The following is a 15,385-nucleotide window of genomic DNA, read 5'->3' as shown; positions in this document are numbered from 1 at the left end:
TAGACCTTGGTCTCTGCCTTAACACGGACTGTGTCCTATTCACCTCTGGACCAAGCACACTACCTGCAAAGTGGCATGCTAACACGCTGGCCAAAAGTGTGACTCTTCAATGTGCATGGAGCTGAGAACTGGGCTCCTTATTTGGACTTAGCGTTGTCACCACCTCCTGGGTCAGACTAGAAGATATGCGCGTAGGATATTCCAATCTGGGTTCTCTGTGCAGACCCCTCAGCCCCCACTGTCCCACTCCTACTGAAACGCAGGTAATTCCAGCAAGAAGGAAGGTAAGCCAAGTTAGCACATAAACCTTGCACCCAGAGTCCTCCTGCTGACCCGCTGGGTGAACTGAAGTCACGCAGCAGGTTATGAGGCCTTTCAGATGTTTCGATGACAGATGCCAGCCAACTGCTGCCCATTTTTATTACAGTGGAAGCAAAACACGGTGGACAGTGGCTAGAGAGACACACCACGCTCTGGGCACCCCGTATAATTTATGGGTGGTGGCTGCTTCTCCTTTACCGCCTCCCTTCCAAGTCCCAGGATTGGTAGGTGCTTTTGGCAGGAGAGAAGCCAGAGTGGACCGAAGATCTAATCTCCCATGGCAGAGCCTGTGGGTGCAAACACCTCGGGGCGCTCCACCCTGGACAAACAGGAACACTGAGGCCTTTGCATCCCGCCCCTCCCTAACTTCTAGTAAAGGCAGCACGTGCTATGGCATTTGGCCACCTACGTGTAACTGCAGCTCTGCCATTTCCCGGCTGTGTGTCCTTGGGGAACTCACTTAAGCTCTCTGTGCCTCCGTTTCTCCTCTAGAGTAATAATAACATTATTAATATTACTACCTCAAAGGGTCGCTGCAAGGATTAAAAGACTTGATTGAGAAAAAGTCTTAAACACAGTGCCTGGCACAGAGTAAACATTCAGTGAGCGTTTCATTCATTCAATAACTGTTGATCATACCGATAGTCCCGTTGTTACCCGTGGGGACCCGCCTCTGCTTCCCTGGGGAGGAGATTACATCATTACCTCGTTCTCCGCCACTCTGCTTTCTTTTCTGTCCTCAGCTCCTTCTTGGTCTTTGTCGGGTCTCTTGGTTCTGGTTTTCTCACTCTGCTTCGACTTGGTGCCCTCGGGGGCCCTGGTGACCCTGGGCTCCAGCCCGTCTTCCTTCGCCGCATCGTCCGGGTGGGGGTGTCTGCTCTCCCGCAGCCTGGCCTCGTCTTTCCTCCTGGACCTCCCGGGGGCATCCTGCTGCGGCTTCAGATACTTGTCCGATTTGCCTTTGGGCTCTTTCCGGTAGTAGCCGTCTTCCCGGCTCTTGTAGCTTGATGCAGAGTGGAGAGGGTTGGGGGACCCAGACCTGGGGTGCTTCTCTCGATGGCCCCTCCCTGCGTCGAGCCGCTCCTCTAACTCGGCTTTGTCCAGTTGCCTAGGGTAGTGCTTGCGATCATGTGCCCACATGTCCGTCCGGTCCCTCTTGTCCTCCCCGTTCTCCCTCCAGGGGGCCGGCTCCCTGTCTTCCTCTCTCCTGGCGTAGGGGGAGTGCTCCCAGGAGTCCCGGCCATTGCCCCAGTCAACCCTCGAGGGGCCCAGAGGACTGTGGGAAGAGCTGCAGGAGGTGAAGCTTGGCGTGTGGGACCTCGGGGACAGTGACCGGCTCACAGGACTGCGAGATCGAGGCCTTTCGGGGCCGTATCTGTGAGGGCGCAAAGGAGGGGGTTTAGGATCTGCACCCCTCCAGACCATGCCCAGATAACCCCAGTCTGTGCATGTAACCTCATTGGCCAGACACTCTTTATCATGACGCTTCCTCCCTCTGGCTTCTAGGAGCAGGGTTTTCCCTGAGCGCAGCCCTGCTAGCTCTGCCCCTTCGCCCATCCTGCTCCTGGAACTGGGATGAATAATCAGGCTGGTTTGGCTCAGCCCCATTTGTCTCCCTCTTGGAAATGAGCTCAGCTCTTCTGTGGGCGTGCGGGTTGGGGGGTGTGCGAGGTTGCCCTGCTCCGGCCTGGTGGGCAAGGCTGCCTGGTCCTGAGGTTCAGTGACTGAAGCCACTCCCCCACCTCTGACTCTATCAGCAGAAAGGGGACCTCTACGCCTCCGTTTTCCTTATTTCTCATCTCAGTTTGTTCAGATCCTGGGCATGGAATAAAGGTGCTAATGGCTGGGGGGCGAGGAAGGGAGGGCGGACTCAGAGATTCAAAAAACGAAGAACTGGGAAGGCATTTTGGGGTTGGCAGAGACCTGAGAGCACTGACCTGGTCGTTCTTCAGATGAAGAAACTGAAACAGAAAAGGGCCTGTACCTGCCTAAGGTTCCCAGCAAGGTCTCCTAGGTCACCCCTACCCTGCCCTCCCGCCACAGAACTGCAGATGGCACAGGATGGCTTTGCACATGTTTTTTAAAAACCTGTGGTTTAAAAAACAAACAAAGAAACAAAAATCCCAAACCAAAACAGCTACATACAAAAACATACACATACACATACTCACTCACACTTTCCCTCTCTCTCTCTCTCTCTCTCTCTCTCTCTCTCTCTCTCTCTCTGAAGGTTGTTTGGTTATTTAGCAGGTAAACTGAGTCACATACCCCATATTCTGAAAACATGGGCAATTTTCATTTACTTCCCAAACCCAGGAAGACCATGCAGCCCTCACTGACCAGGAGACACGGAGATGTGGCTCCCTAGGACCAGGCTAGGCTGCCTGGACCTCAGGGGGAGCAGCCTGGGCTCAGCGCCCTGCAGTGGTGTCAGAGCACCATCTGTGGCCGCCCTGGGTAAGAACCACAAGACACGCAGGCCAGGTGCCCACTCCTGCTGTTCTCCACCTTGGCTCTCTAAGGGAGGGAGCCCCTTTGTACGGCAGCGACAGTGGCAAACTTGTAGCCCCAGCTCTGTGCAGTCACAACTTCAGCTGGAAGAATAAGTTGGAAAACTGAATGCATTCAATGTTCAGAGTGATGAGTCATGTAGCTGCTTTTAGGGGGGGTCATCTCTACTCCTATTCCTACATCTACATTTAGCCATGAAAAATCAAGAGCTGCCTCTAATTAGAAGACACACACACACACACACACACACACACACACACACACACCCCCTTTCAGGCTGTTTTAGCAAAGTACAGACTTGCCCCTAAGAGCCAATTACCTATAGTCCTTTCTAACAAAGGAGGAACAGCTGGAAGGAAGCTTAGCATCTTGCATTATCCTGAGTTTTAACCTGAGCAGCACTTCTGACTAATGTGTGCCATTGGGCACATGGAAAGGTAGGACGCAGAGAGATTGATGGACAGGGCAGGGGCAAGGGCAGGGCATGACTCAAACACCCTTCAGAATGAGAAACAGGAGAACGTTCCAACTGCCCAGCATATGCCCTGCGATCTAGGACCTCACCTGTCTGCTTCCCGGAACATGTCCCTCTCCCTCTGGGAATGAATGTCCTGGATGATGGCAGCCACGTTTTTCCCAGGTTTCTAGACAAAGCGAGAGAGGTCATCAGACCAGAGACAGCCTTGCAAACACCAGAGGGACACAGGTAGGACTTGGGTTCATGGTCCAGTCCACCAATGGGGAAAAGTGCCTTTTAGGGAAGAAAAAGGTTTAATAACCCAGGGGATGAGGAGTAGGAGCATAATGCTGAACATCAGTGGGCTAAGTGGTCGAGGGAACATGGTGTCCATTGAGCTGGGAGAGGAAGGAGCACATTTGTGTGCTGGGGAAAGTCTCTCTCAGTTCATCACATCTGCCTCCCACCCATTCCTGAATCAAAGAAAATATCTGAGATGTAAAGGGAAGTAAGGGAAAGAAGGAGGAAGAGAGGGAGAGAGGAAGGAAGGTGGGGGCCAGGCAGGCATTGTAACTTGTAAAGAGACTTGAAGCTCATTGAATGCAGCGTCCACATTTGACACATGTGTAAGCTGAGACCCAGAGGGATGGAGTCAGAGGTCTCCTTGCACAGCTCCAGGGTCACCAGCCATACTGTGTTCCATGTAGATGGTGCCTCCTGGAGTTGTGCTGGGTCAAGGAACACATTCAAGGTCACAGATGGTTCGAGAATCAGGATTGACAATAGGCATTTCAACTCCAAGATCCTTTCCATGACCCATGCAATACCTTACTCCAGCCTGTTCTTCCACAGCGCGGTGCTCAACCTAAATCGTGGGGTGGGCACCGTAGGCTGTGAGCCAGGATTCACAGCTGAGGGTGCCAGGCACCCAAAGGCCCCTCCTATTTCAGAAATCACTATTTGGTGGCTGTGCCAGGACAGGGCCAACCCCAGCCCCCAAATCCTAACCATGCCCTTTCCTAAACCCAGGACAGAAAACAATACCAAAATAGTAAGAAATAAACCATTAGCCCTAGCTGGTTTGGCTCAGTGGATAGAGAGTTAGCCTGTGGACTGAAGGGTCCCAGGTTCAATTCTGATCAAGGGCACATGCCCGGGTTGCAGGCTCGATCTCCAGTGAGGGGGGTGCAATAGGCAGCCAATCAATGATTCTTTCTCATCATTGATGTTTCTCTCTCTCTCTCTCTCTCTCTCTCTCTCTCTCTCTCTCTCTCTCTCTCTCTCTCTTCCTCCCTCCCTCTCTCTCTTCCTCTCTGAAATCAATAAAAAAAAATTATATAAAAAAAGAAATAGGCAATTAAAAAAAGAAATTAATGGACACAAAAGAAAGGCAAGCACATCTTTCAATAGGCTACACAGAATCCATCTATTCCATTAAAATGTATGGAGCAGGATGAATTTTATGGTATATGATTATATCTCAATAAATCTAAAAACCCTTGGTCTATAATGTCAACTTTTGACAAAGAGTTTTATTAAGAAATGTAATCAATGGCTGTTTTTAACCCTTGATGTTTTTCTATATGTTTTACAAAGAATTGTGAACTCTCGGAGCTACGTGAATGTTAGGTATGATCATATATCTCATTTTACAGCTGAGGAAAACAGGGCCAGAAATATGCAGTGAATACGTGATCCAGCAGGAGTAGAATTCTGAGTCCTCCAGCACACGGCTGCTTATCTGTGTTAGTGTTGAGACTGAGGGTTGGGCTCAGAAAACACAAGTCAAGGAGACAATGAAGGAGGTGCCTGTGGTTTCAGGGAGAGGGGTCAGGGCTGGGACACAGGAACGGGATAGGAAATGTTCAAGCCAGGGAGGGATCTCTGGGCAAGAGGACTTTCAAACTGCCCTGACAACTTTCTGATCAGTCACTGGAAGACACTGGATTAAATTACTCCAAGTTCCCTGCTGCACATGTAAGATGCTTTGATTCTGGAGAAGTCTCTATAGAACCAACCAGAAAATAATTCCGTTTTCCTGTCTGGTCTGTAAGAAGAAAAGCACTCACTTTCTATTGTTCCTAGAGATTTTCTCCTTCTCATTTATTCCATGCACTTGTTGGACACCTGTTATGGGACAGGTTCTACCCCAAATGCCCTAAGAACTGGAACCTTCCCCACAAAGAGTGTGCAGAGAGATAAGATTATGGCATGAAGAAATATTCAAGACAGGAGATGGGAAGTACCTTAAGCTCTCTTCTTTCTCCCCTTCCACTTTGCCTGGTGAGCAAAAGGTTAGAGAAGAAAAACCAATCAAAACTTCCCTCCCCCTCTGCAAACCCTGGTGGTACCCCATGTGGTGGCTCCTTTGGTCCTGACATGTTTGGATATATGCATAAATATAGTGTTTTACTGTCTACCTCCCCAGTAGCCATTCCCCTCTCTCCACCCCTGCTCCAAAGATGCAGCAGGTGACAGAAATTTCACCAATCACAGCATAGCTGTCCCCTGACCACAGAGATTGGTTCCAGGAAGGACACGTGTCCTAAGGGACCCGGGTGATCAGAATGCATCTCAGGACTTCTGTGGGAGCCACTAGGGAAAACTCTGGCTTGCTCTTGTTGAGGGAAAAGGGAGGGTGGGAAGCCAGAGCTGCTGAAGTCAATGACGCCATCACGCCACCTAGAGGAGAGAGCCTGGGGCTGCCAGGGGCATCCCAGGGAGACCCCAAAACAAAGCCAAGTGAGCAGGATGCAGCATGGAGAGAAGCCAAGTCCTCATGCCATCACTTGGGCCCTGATTCCAACCATACCTGAAGCCAGGGCTACTCCTAGACTTTTCATTTACATGAGCCAATAAATCCCCCTCACCTTTTGAAAACTTTAGTCAATATGTTTAATTGAGACAATTTTCTGTCCTTGCAGAGAAAGGTCCTAGCTGATGTCATCTTAGGGGGCATAATGCAGGCATCGCTGTGGAGTTGAAACATGCTTTGAGCTGCTTTCTCACAGAGGCGGTGTGACAGCTTGGGGAGCAGGAGGCCCTTATGAAAGGTCAGATAACAACGCGTCCTCGGCCCATTGCTGCTCAAAGTGCTGAGGTCCAGCTGCGTTGGCGTCTCCTGGGAGCTTGTTCGAAATGCAAGATCACAGCCTTGCCCCTGAACTACTGAACAGAAATTTTTAACAAACTACGTGTGAAAGTTCGAGAAGCTGTTAGAATACTACCCCTGCGGCTTACTGCCCGGGTGACTAACAAAATCACCTGATTTCTCTGATTTTTCTCGTGGACAATGAAGATCTCGATAACACAATATAGAGATGCAGCTATAGTGCAAACGCAAAATAGTCCTAGGTTTTAATCATGGTTCTTCCAGTAACTATGATCTTGGCAAGTTGCCAAACTCTATGAGCCTCAGTTTCCTCATCTGTAAAACTGAGGTAATAATACCTGTTTGACAAAGCTGATGTCAGAATTACAGGAGATAATGTATTTACGCAAAGTGCTCAGCACATTGCTTGAGTACCAGCACTCAAGCAAAGGTATGTACGCTTGTTATTATTGTTGTACAGTTATAATTACTGTTATTATCCACCCTGCACACCTCACAGGAGAGAGGGATTGTGAGACTCAGAGAGACAATGTATGAAAAAAAAAATGCTTCTAACCAAGGAACTCAGAGTACAGTCTTTACTGATCTGGAAACTGAGGCTCACAGAGGTGAAGCAACTTGTCCAAGCTCGTCAAAGCAGGAAGGGGAAGAGCCTACGTTGGCACTACCACCCTCCAATCTGGCATAGCTCACATGGCTGTGGGTGGCTCTGTGTTTACCTGCTCTTCCTCCCAGACTGTGAGCTCCTCCACAAGCTTGCTACCATGGTGCTGGCCCACTCCCTGCCCACAGTGGGTTCCACATTTGCTGAATGCAAGTTTGGACCACATGACTTCTTTAACCCATGGTTTCTGCACCACCCCAAACTATCTCCCTTGGTAAGGCACTGGGGTGCCTCAGTACCTTGCTTTAAGAAGTTGAGTACTGCTATTAATTTTAATTACAACTTAATACAACATTTCATCTGGAGACCAAAGCTCCACCTGGAATTCAGTATGGAAATTCAACTTTAAGCCCCCCCCCCCCCCCCCCCCCGGGGAGAATCCGAAAGAATGGAAACTCTGGCTGGGTGGAGAATAGGGTGGGATCTTTCACTTGTCTGAGAAAAGCCATAAGCTTTCATTAATCAGGAAAGAAAAAAAAAAAGCCAGGTTCTGACAGAACTGTTGACAAAGGAACTTCAGAAGCAAGACTGCAAGCAAAGCAGAATCAGGACTTTGTCGGCTGGTTGACGAATACCCGACCTACATATGCGGACTTGTCAGAAAGCAAGTCCTGGCCAGAAACAGCCTTTAACCATGAAAGCAGACTGAAGGCTGTGGATCCTAAACAAAATGGACCCCAAGTAGATGTGGAATGAGCTGATGTGACCCGGAAAATTCCTATCACATGGGACCGCAGAAAGCATAAACTAAGAAGATAGACTTAAACACAAAGGTAGCATTTTTTACAATAAATTCAAATGGACAAAATGCTCTAGTTTAGTGGAATCCTGCAGACCATTAAGAGGACACATCTAAGAGAAAAGCATGGGCAAAAGCCTTGAAAAGACACTTTCCACCAGAGAAGATCCAAATGGCTTAGCCAGTAAGCATATGAAAAAAGTGCTCAATGTCAATTGGTAATCAGGACAATAAAAAAAATAAAACCATGACAAACCATTACACTCTCTCCCAGACAGGCAAAAATTAAAAAGTCAGATAAAATAAAATGTTAGCAAGAATGTGGACCATTGCCCAGCTGGGTATGGCTCACTGGTTGAGCATCGACCCAGGAACTAAGAGGTCACCAGTTCGATTCCCAATCAGGGCACATGCCAAGGTTGCGGGCTTGATCTTCAGGGGGGGTGGGGGGTGTGCAGGAGGCAGCAGATGATTCTTTCTCATCATTGATGTTTCTATCTCCCTTTCCCTTCCTCTCTGAAATCAATTAAAAATCAATAAAAATAAAAAATTTTAAAAGAATGTAGACTCTCAGATACTACTAATAGGAGTGTAATTTTTAAAAGAGCTTGCCATTACCTAGCAAATTTGAGGATATGCATGCCTGTGATTCAACAAGTCCTCTCCTAGTTATGTACACACCCCTAGTTATATGTTGGTGTATGTGTTTACAGAATAATATGTTTGGGAATGTTCACAGTAGCATTCATTGTCCCTAACATCCTAAAACTGGGAACAATCCAAAATGTCCATCAACAGAGGAATGAATAAATAAATTTGTAGTCATACAATAGAAATTTATACAATGAAAATAAACACACCCAACATGAATGGCATAATGTTGAGTGAAAGAAGCAAGGCATAAAAGAACACAGACAATATGATTCCATTCATATAAAGTTCAAACATAGGCAAAACTAAACAACACTTGTTAAGGAAGGCAGATACTGGTGGTAGAACTGTAAGGTAAAGGAAGGAAAAATGATGATCCTCAAAGTCACAGGAGTGGAGAGGGAAGCATTGAGCATGAGGAGGGGCCTCTGGGTGCCATCAATGTCCTATTTCTTGACTTTTATGGGACTTAGGGGATTTCAAACATTAGTGCATTTAAAACTGTGTAATGCTTAATTAGTCACTTCTCTTTATGTGTGTTGTATTTTACAATAAAACAAAAGAAGAAAGAAAAGACAAATGTAGGACAAGCTAAAACAAAAGCCCTGTTTGGAATTATCTGAATTCATCCCTGAGTTCTGACAGTGGCCAATTCAGTCATGTGCGGCTTAGGAGGATTTCTTTGGGGCTGAAGACATAACTACAGAGGATGGAGGAGAGAATAAGAGATCAAGGAGAGTGATAGAGGAAGAAAGTTACTGAAGACCTGTATGGATGGAAAAGTAGGTTATCTTCAGGGTTTATGCCTGGAACTTCTACCTCCTTCAAGACCTCCCCTGTAAATCCCCAGTGGGTCCCAGGTAGTTAGTCACCCTGTCTCAAGCAACCCTTTGCATTCTGTACTTATATCCATAAGCACATTTACTGTCATGTTATAATGCTTTGCCTTCCCATGTGACATCCTCAAAGACAGTGGGTAATTTTTGCATCTTTCCTGCCTTCTCCTTAGGACGGTGCCTGGCCAGGAGGAGACACTCAGCTGATGCTTGTAGAATGACTGAATGGACAAGAGAATGCTTTACCTTCAGCTGCAATTCCTTGTATCTCTTAGACATCCGAATGAGCAACTTCTCCCCATTGATCATAGCAGACTTTTCTTGGTAATACTGGACCATTGCCTGAGCAGCTTCTGTGTAAGCCATCTCTAAAAAGGCCTAGGAAAGAATGGCAGGACATACATTGGACTTGGCATGAATGGTCTCAAACTAAATTTAGTACAAGGTATGATTCCAAGTATATGGAGCTCAAGAATAGGCAAAACGGCCTGGCTCAATGGTTGAGCATTGATCTATGAACCAGGAGGTCATGGTTCAATTCCCGGCCAGGGCACATGCCCAGGTTGCAGGCTCAGTCCCCAGTAGGGGGCATGTAGGAGGCAGCCAATCAATGATTCTCTCTCATCATTGATGTTTCTATCTTTCTCTCCCTCTCCTTTCCTCTCTGAAATAAAAATAAATAACTAAATATAGAAATAGACAAAATAAATCAACGGTATTAGAAACTCAACATCTGCCTGGGGTGGGTTGGGGTATTGACTGGAAAGGGGGCATTCGGAAACCTGAGGTTCTGGAAATGTTCCATATTTTGACCTGGGTGGTAATTACATGGGTGTACACATGTAAAAAATTAATGGTGTTGTGCCTTTAGACTAGTGCACTTTAGAGCATATATTTCATACCGCAATAAAAATAAAAAATAAAACAGTAAAGGAAGAGCTCTCTTTGATCCCATCTGTTCAAAGAGACCTATTTATTAACTTCACCAAAAGAGCTCATTATAAGATGACCCCTCTCCAGATCCCCATGGTTACCAAACATTCTTCTTAATTATGTATGCCCATCCTGGGCTACGATGCCACAGGAGTCCCTCTGCAATGGGAGGGTCCATTACCAACAGCTTCCCAGGGGAAGGGGTGAGACAGGAGGGAGGGAGTTCACTGCACAATGGATCTCAGGCCAATCCCTGTAAAAGTTGCCCGTCAGTGGTGGCAATGGCAGAAGACAGGGGCACAGGCCCTGGGTAGTGAGCTCTCACTTTTTTTGTGAAAAGAGAAATAAACTAAAAAAAAAAAAAATTCAGGGGCTCTCTAGGCTTAAAGGAGGGTCATGTCTTTGCGAGTTAAAGAGAGAGGAAAACCCTGTTAGGTTTCCACAGCAGTTTTCCTCTTTATTTAACTGTTGTGATAAAACACACACAGACACACACACACACACACACACACACACACACCAAAGAAACTGGTGTCTATAGAAACTTTCTAAATAGCCTGTTTTGACTGACCTGTCAGTTTACCCCAGTAGCTACTGTGGGGAATTCATTATCATTATTCTTTCTTAGATTTGTTTGGTTTGTACCATCTCATCCCTCAGTATTGAGGAAGAAGTGGTCTGTGAGAAGGGGGCCCTGACTGTGAATGCCAACTCTCCCACTGCCTTGAACAAAGTCCTCCTCCTCCTTCCCTCACATTTGTTGTTAAGTGAGGTGTGCTTTTCTCCACGCTGTCACAGTCTTTGGCAGAGTGTGGGAGACTAGGAGTCAAGATTACATAGAGTTTTTTTCAAATTCTGCCCCCCAGCTTTCTAATTATCTCTTTGTTCATGCAAACATTTTAGCACCTCTAGCTCTAGCCTGTCAAATGCGAATAATATTAATTCAATGACTTTCACTGCACTACTGTTACAGGCTGAATTTTGGATATTTACCCAAAATAGAATTATGAGAAATAGGAACAAAGAGACAAGGTGAGCTATCTAAGCCCAAGCTGATAGAGGAAGACCATTGGGGATTCGATGTGGCTTTGAGTCTCCAAGGTTCATGCTTTAATTAAGAAAAGAATTTCTTTTATGCCTGTTCCTCTGATTCACAAAGTAAAAATAGTTAACAACCAAATACAAAAATTCTTATTTCTGTCCATTCTCTGTAAAACTCTCCCTCTGACTTTAGAAATGAAGACAAACACGTACTCCCAAGGACTCAGTCCATCCCCTTAGTTCCTAGACTTTCCAGCATCCATCAATTCCCACCTATTGGGCCTCAGAGGGTAACACCAAGGATCCATGAAAATTCTTGCTCCCAAGTCAATTGCTGGCTGGCTCAAAATCCAGGCTCTTAGCTATGAGAAGCTTAGAAGGCAAGACTAGCATTAGTTCAGAAGATTGGATATCTATTTGGGGGGGCAGCTTTTCTATGAGTACCTCATTCCAAAGCACCTCCTCGCCTCTAGGCAACTTACAAAGGCCTGTAACCATCACAAGAAGGGTAAGGTGAAACAAGGGAGACAAAACGTCACCTCTGTTTGTTGGTTAAGACCAATGGAAGTCCAGCTGTGCAATACCTCTTTATGCTAAGGACAGCTTCTTTAAAAAAAACACACCAACAATTAAAAAAATATATATAGTTAGTATGGATAGACCACCAATTTGTGATCTCTCTGGTACATACCCGTGTGAAAGTGCCCAGACCTACCTGATTAGTAGACTTCATGAGGATGTAATTGGTGACCTTTCCAAAGGGCAGCCCCAAGTTAATGACGTCATTCTCAGTGCAGCTCCCCTCGGGAAGATTGCAGATATGCACCACGCGGCCAGTGCCCGTTTTCCGCTGTACAAACTAATAGAAACAAAGAGCAGTGGCGGGTCTGCAAAAGACATTTCCCTCTTGGCCTCCATTCCGGTCGTTCCTAATGGCTCTCTTCCCCCAAATAATGATCGCAAAACTACAATTTACAAAATTAATGCAGAAAAGAATTCACTCACACGCACACACATAAGTCATGGATTTTATGCCATCTCTTTATACAACAGATTCACAACATTTTTAATGGCTTCGAGGAAATAAGCCAATGTTGCTGGTGGGAGGTTATCTTTCAAGACTATACATGAGCAATAGTTAATAAAACTTAAAATATACATAGCCCTGATCCTGCCATCCCACTTTTGGCAATCCATAAATGCATCAGTATGTAAATACTTATGTACATGAATATTGGTCACAGTAATTTAGAAGATGACAAAAAAAAATTGGAAACAGCCTGGGCGTCCAAAATAGGGGATGGTTGAGGTAATGGTGGTTCAAGCAAACAATGGAAAACTACATAGCCATTAAAAGGAGGAGGTAGATAAGCTGACAAGAAATAATGTTTAAGATAAATTAGGTAAAAAGACAGGTTGCTGATTAGCATGCCATTTTTGTAAAACAAAACAAAAAATAAATTAAAAATGCATGAAAAAGAGCCCAGCCGGTGTGGCTCAGTAGTTGAGTATTGACCCATGCACCAGCAGGTCACATGCCTGGGTTGCAGGAAAATCCCTAGCAGTGGGTGTGCAGGAGGTAGTTCATCGATGCTGATGTTTCTCTCTCATCAATGTTTCTATCTCTCTCCCCCTCCCTTCCTCTTTCTCTAAAGATCAATAAAAACATATTTAAAAAATAAAATTTTAAAAATATATGAGAAAGAGATAGACGATGCAAATGTTATAAAATTTTGGTAATTATTGAAATTGGGGGATGGGGATACAGAGCTACTTATACTAGTCTTGACTGTTCTGTTTAAAATTTTCCCCAAAGGAAAAGCTGTTAAAGGATATCAGACCAGAAGTGAAAGGTATTATGGGAGGATACTTATCAACACTGGGTATCTACAAAGAGCAGAATAGGAAGGGAGGAAGGGAAGTGATGTTTAACCTTTTCCTTATATACCTCATATCATCTCACTTATAATTTTTTTAAATTCCAGTAAGGAAAACAAGAGCATAGACAGGATTTGTGGGGTCCCAATGCATTGACATACACATTCACAGCAACAGCGGTTTAAGGAACTGGCTTTCAAAGCTTTGTTGACCTTTGGGATCCTTTCTTCAAACAAAAGCTTGCTCACCAGGCTAACATATGGGACACATAAGAGTTGCTGCTCTGCACAGAGCTTGGGGTCCAGCACCCTGCTGCCACACTAGCCAGCAATCCCAAGGCACCTCTAAGGTACAGTTTGGAAGCCAAAACCAGGGCCTAATCAAAGATCCCAGAGGAAGGAAGTGTGTCTGTTTGGTCTGTGCAAACCTTAATCAGTCTGAGTCTCCAGAAGGTTTGAGAATTAGTGAAATCATAAGCCAACCCAACATGCATGAGAAGGATGCAATTTTCCAAACCCAAAACACACTCTAACAGCATAGCCTGCATTTGCATAATCACCATTTTCTATGATAAAGTGAACTTCAACATCTAATTACATGAATGAGGGGGCTGGCTTGCTAAGGTCACAGTGGGAAAGTCGGAGGGCTAACAAGGGCTAATACCTGGGTAATTCGACCACAGAAAGCCCTCCCTTCTCCCATCTGGGCTGAGGACAATTAGAAACTATAATAAGTTCCTTTTATGGTTCAGCCCTGAGATGGAGAAACCCAAGTGCCCCTTTCAGATCTCCCCATCTGCCATCTAACACTTTCCCGATGGAGAACAGGACGCCGGGTGTGACCCAGGTGGGCCCCAGGGCTCTCCAGGGATGACAGGAGCAGGGCACTTAAGAGGTAATATCTGTGCCTCTCGTCAGGGTCGGCGGTCCACAAAAAGACACAGGCCCAGTCGAGACAAAGTGGCTGGTCCTCTGAGTTTATCAACAGGAGGGCTGAGGCTGCGCGCTCTGACCCACTGCCTCCCAGCTGGGCACGTTTCTGCCACATGTGACTTTGTGTGCTTGGCCTGGGCTAACGTGTGCTCGGACAGCAGAGCAGACACGCAGGGCGGTTCAGGGCCGATCCCCTCTCCAGTTGCCTAGTGACCGGCACAAGGGCCAGCGCCTCTCTCATTGTCTCCTCCAGGCTGAAAAAGCAACTGGAGAGGCTTTTATTGGCGTGTGAGTGCAACAAAAGCTGCTGCGGGCGGGTGGAACAGGCCTCGGAACAATAAACGCCTTTGCAGCTGCCAGTCACCCAAGAACCAGACGAATTCATGCTGCAGACCTCGTTAGAGAGGCCCTGCAATGAATGGTCTCAATTAAGGGTTGCACTGAAATTTTTTAATGCATTCCATGAGCGCTTTTTTCCTCCCAAGATTTTCAGTTAGAAATAGAAGTTGGATTTTACTGAGCCTTTTGTTGTCCTTTAAGGTAATCACGAGATCTTTAATATTCCTCCACTTAATTATGTTCATGTGGAGCTTCCCAACTGGCGAACTGCAGATGGGATCTCGGGATGCCAGGATACTGACCCCTCAGGTGGAGGCCAAGTACCTCCAGTGACCACGAGCAGCCTCTTCGGTTTATCATTTTCTGAGTCAGCCATGAAATGAAAATCTTTGAGATCTGAAAACCTTGAGAATCTCTGTGTTAAGGGTTTGCTTTGCATTGTGTCTGGCTTCTTTGCATGTGACAAACCCCATCCAATTGTAAAACAATGTTGTATGAGTTACAGGCATGCCTCGTTTGATTGCACACCGTAGCACTGTGTTTTTTACACATCGCAGGCAAGACCCTCCACCCACAAAAGGATACGACTCTGAAGGCTCCGATAATTGTTGCTAGCATTTTCTAGCAATAAAGTCTTTTTAGATTAAGGTGTGTACATTGTTGTTGTGTTTTTCCCAACAAAATGCTGTTGCACACTTTATAGACCACAGTATAAACACATGTACTGGAAACAACAGTGTTAGTGTGACTCGCTTTATTGCAATTCGCTTTACTGCTTTGGTCTGGAACGAACCCACAAAATCTCCAAGGTGTGCCTGCATATTCCTTTGCAAATACTCTGTTTAGGACAGTTCAGGCTGCATTCTTTTCTGCCATCAAGCTAATATATCTCTTTATTAAACCCAAATAGGTTCAAAATCATATTTGATTTGATATATGTATATATATATACACTTAATCACTTTATATAG

At 45.9% G+C, this 15,385-nt stretch overlaps 1 protein-coding gene across 2 annotated transcripts in view; it reads right to left on the bottom strand.

Moving 5' to 3' along the window:
* Positions 1-15,385, bottom strand: part of RBM20 (RNA binding motif protein 20) — a 179,004-nt gene that overhangs the window by 20,848 nt on the left and 142,771 nt on the right. For both annotated transcript variants that reach the window (XM_059661359.1, XM_059661360.1), the window contains exons 6-9: positions 11,981-12,124; positions 9,538-9,669; positions 3,397-3,476; positions 1,027-1,696 (exon numbers count right to left, since the gene is read on the bottom strand). In XM_059661359.1, the coding sequence (XP_059517342.1) occupies positions 1,027-1,696; positions 3,397-3,476; positions 9,538-9,669; positions 11,981-12,124 (1,026 nt within the window). The remainder of the gene's footprint in view (positions 1-1,026; positions 1,697-3,396; positions 3,477-9,537; positions 9,670-11,980; positions 12,125-15,385) is intronic.

Source organism: Myotis daubentonii, chromosome 13 (genome assembly GCF_963259705.1).
Source record: "Myotis daubentonii chromosome 13, mMyoDau2.1, whole genome shotgun sequence".
In the NCBI taxonomy this organism is placed as follows: Eukaryota; Metazoa; Chordata; class Mammalia; order Chiroptera; family Vespertilionidae; genus Myotis; species Myotis daubentonii.
The sequence above is the reverse complement of the archived record's forward strand: the minus strand, read 5'-3'. Positions and strand labels throughout refer to the sequence as shown.